Source organism: Dendroctonus ponderosae, unplaced genomic scaffold (assembly GCF_020466585.1).
Source record: "Dendroctonus ponderosae isolate FM_Combo_2020 unplaced genomic scaffold, Dpon_F_20191213v2 Dpon_F_20191213_8, whole genome shotgun sequence".
In the NCBI taxonomy this organism is placed as follows: Eukaryota; Metazoa; Arthropoda; class Insecta; order Coleoptera; family Curculionidae; genus Dendroctonus; species Dendroctonus ponderosae.
Genome location: NW_026019016.1, coordinates 11,814,793 through 11,817,423, shown reverse-complemented (window position 1 = coordinate 11,817,423; position 2,631 = coordinate 11,814,793). Strand labels below are relative to the sequence as shown.

The following is a 2,631-nucleotide window of genomic DNA, read 5'->3' as shown; positions in this document are numbered from 1 at the left end:
AAATACCCAAAAAGAAGTTTGTAAAAAATGAATCCGCCTCAACAATATAGAACTTATCTATCTATAGTTATGCATCATTACTACCTAAAAAGGCTTAATAAAAACCGGGTTCCGTACTTACACCCGCAATTCACAGCGTTTGTCATCATTGATAAAAAATATACATACTTGAACCATTGCACGATTGGAGTGGGCTCCCCTACAGCTAAGCAAGTGAGTTCCAAGTCTTTTCCTTCAATCATCGCAGTCATTTGGGGCTTCTCTCTGAAAAACGGCCCTCTTCCATCCTGTTTGCTTTCGATAAAGGCCTCAGCCTCCACGTAGGTATCCAAACGAGACCCCAACTCCCGCTTTAGTCTTCTGATATACGGAGTATCATTGGTACCGTATCTGTTGATGCGGGCCTTTCTTTCGTCATCGATTTCCTCATCCATAATATCTGTGAATCGACGACGTTCGCGAATGATTGGTGTCTGCAATGATGATAAGTTTTCAATTAATCAAATGAAATTATTAGTCAATATGCGTAACTTACACTCCAGTCATAGCCGTTGTCGTCTGAAAGAATGTAAGCTGATCCAGGAGATCTGTTAACGGCAACTTTCATGTATTCGCGTAGACGGCACGGGAAACCGACGTCCCTAAGCTGAAGTAGATAAGTGTCGGGTCCATTCTGATAACTGAAACATGATGTGAAAAAAATGGAATGGTCTGGAGTAGGTACAGAATGAGCAACACTCACTGGCTTTCGGATTTGAAAGCGCCAATTTCATAATTGAGTGGCGATCTTGTAGGAAGCTGATCCTCCCATGTTCTAGCGCGTGGGGTTTTTTCCCTAATCGGAGACGCTCTTGGAGTATACACATCTCCAGGAGGATACACCATCTTTGAATGATGAGTGAAAGCTCCTTCCAATGGACGTCGTCGGAACCAGTTTCTGCACGACGCATTGTCATACCATTCCCTGAATACGCATTTTAGACTAGTGGATCTATGAATGGATATGTATCTGTACCTATATAGAGTCCAGTAATCCCTCAGATATCTGCTGCTGATCTGGAACTCATCGGTGTATCTCTTATCGCACCGTTCTAGCCAGGGGTGTTTCAGTGCTGCTCTAACATCCATTCTACCATCTGGATGGTAGACAAGAAGTTTTGAAATGAAGTCTCTGCCTTCAACACTTATCCTACTCCACCACTCATCATCAAACGACCATGATCCATCTCGGATTCTGTAGATGCCCACAAAGTTTGCGATACATTTAGTTAGATGATTCTAGAAACAAACTACCTGGTAAGAGTTTCCCTATCGTTGGCACCTCGGAACGGTGATCGCCCAGACAACAGGATGTAAGTGATAATTCCAACGCTCCACATATCATGTCCGTAGCCCACGCCCTCATTATTGGCACATTCTGGGCTCACGTATTCAGGCACTCCATAGAGCAAGGGATACAGATGGGCCATGCTAATTTGCCTCGACAGTCCAAAGTCTGTTATTTTTAGGTCGTCTCCTCCCGGGTGGGCAATTAGAAGATCACCAAGCTGCAGACATAAAAGGAGACACGTTATGGTTTTTTATGTCGGTTGAGTTAGAATCTGCCGCAAACGCTTACATTTAGCCCCATATGACCGTAGCCTCTTCCATGCATATATTCCAAACCTTGAAGGACTTGTCGAATGTACCCGGCGATGTCGCCTTCAGTATAATAATCGGTCTTCAGCAGGTAGTCTGGCACTAATTCTCCACCAGCTCCCAATTCCATGATAATCGCAAGAGTGTCGTCGGTTTCATACGCATCGTGCAAAGAAATCAATTTCTTGTGCCGAAGTTGGTTCAACACGTCCAGCTCATTGTACATGAATGGACGCAAGTCGCCTCTACCGTGCATAATCTTGGCAGCCCAGTTGCGGCCTGGGGAAATGAAGAAAGTTAGTCAAAAAGCCCAGACCTCAATGTAAAGCTTACCATTAACCCTTTCAACGGCATGATAGGTAATCCCTTGGGTACCTCTGCCGAGCTCATCGCCCAAATCGTAATAATCTGTAATAGGTCTTTTGTGGGTTCGTATAGGTGAGATGTTGGTGTAAGTTCTGATTCCATATTCGTGATCATTGTCTTCCACATATAGCATGGCGCTGGCTGATGCTGATCCAGCAACGTTGCGTGCTGATACCGAATAGAGCCCTTCGTCTTTGTAGATGACGTCATTTATTGTGAGGATGGTGGTGTCGGGTTCCTTGAAAGTTATCTGTGAAACATTCAAAGGTCAATTCAATGCAATAGGTATTGAATTGTTTGGAAATTCTGATGAAATTTAATGAAAGACGGGTTTATGTTGAACAAAACTGTTTTTTTGAAGATCCCTTAACTAGTTGGGATGCTGGCTGGGATCCCAGATAGCACACAAATATTACAGTAATATTTTTTTGCAATATTTAATATAGGTTGAAGCGACAGATTCTTGAATATTATAACAATATTTCTTTGGCATTTAAATCACATATTTAAGAAATATTATTTAAAAATATATATTTTACATTTAAATCAGATATTTACGAAATATTTTTTTTGCAATATTTAATATAGGTTGACGCGACAGATTCTTATATATTTAAAAAATATTTT

General features: G+C 41.7%; 2 protein-coding genes across 2 annotated transcripts in view; one reads left to right on the top strand and one right to left on the bottom strand.

Annotated features, from left to right (window-relative positions):
* Positions 1–2,631, top strand: part of LOC125505364 (zinc finger protein 136-like) — a 75,716-nt gene that overhangs the window by 4,899 nt on the left and 68,186 nt on the right. The window lies entirely within an intron of this gene.
* Positions 1–2,631, bottom strand: part of LOC109536109 (obscurin) — a 50,145-nt gene that overhangs the window by 3,320 nt on the left and 44,194 nt on the right. Inside the window, 7 exon segments of the mRNA XM_048669061.1 lie at positions 169–473; positions 536–680; positions 743–964; positions 1,016–1,234; positions 1,294–1,547; positions 1,619–1,917; positions 1,972–2,292. Coding sequence (XP_048525018.1) covers positions 169–473; positions 536–680; positions 743–964; positions 1,016–1,234; positions 1,294–1,547; positions 1,619–1,917; positions 1,972–2,292 — 1,765 coding nt within the window.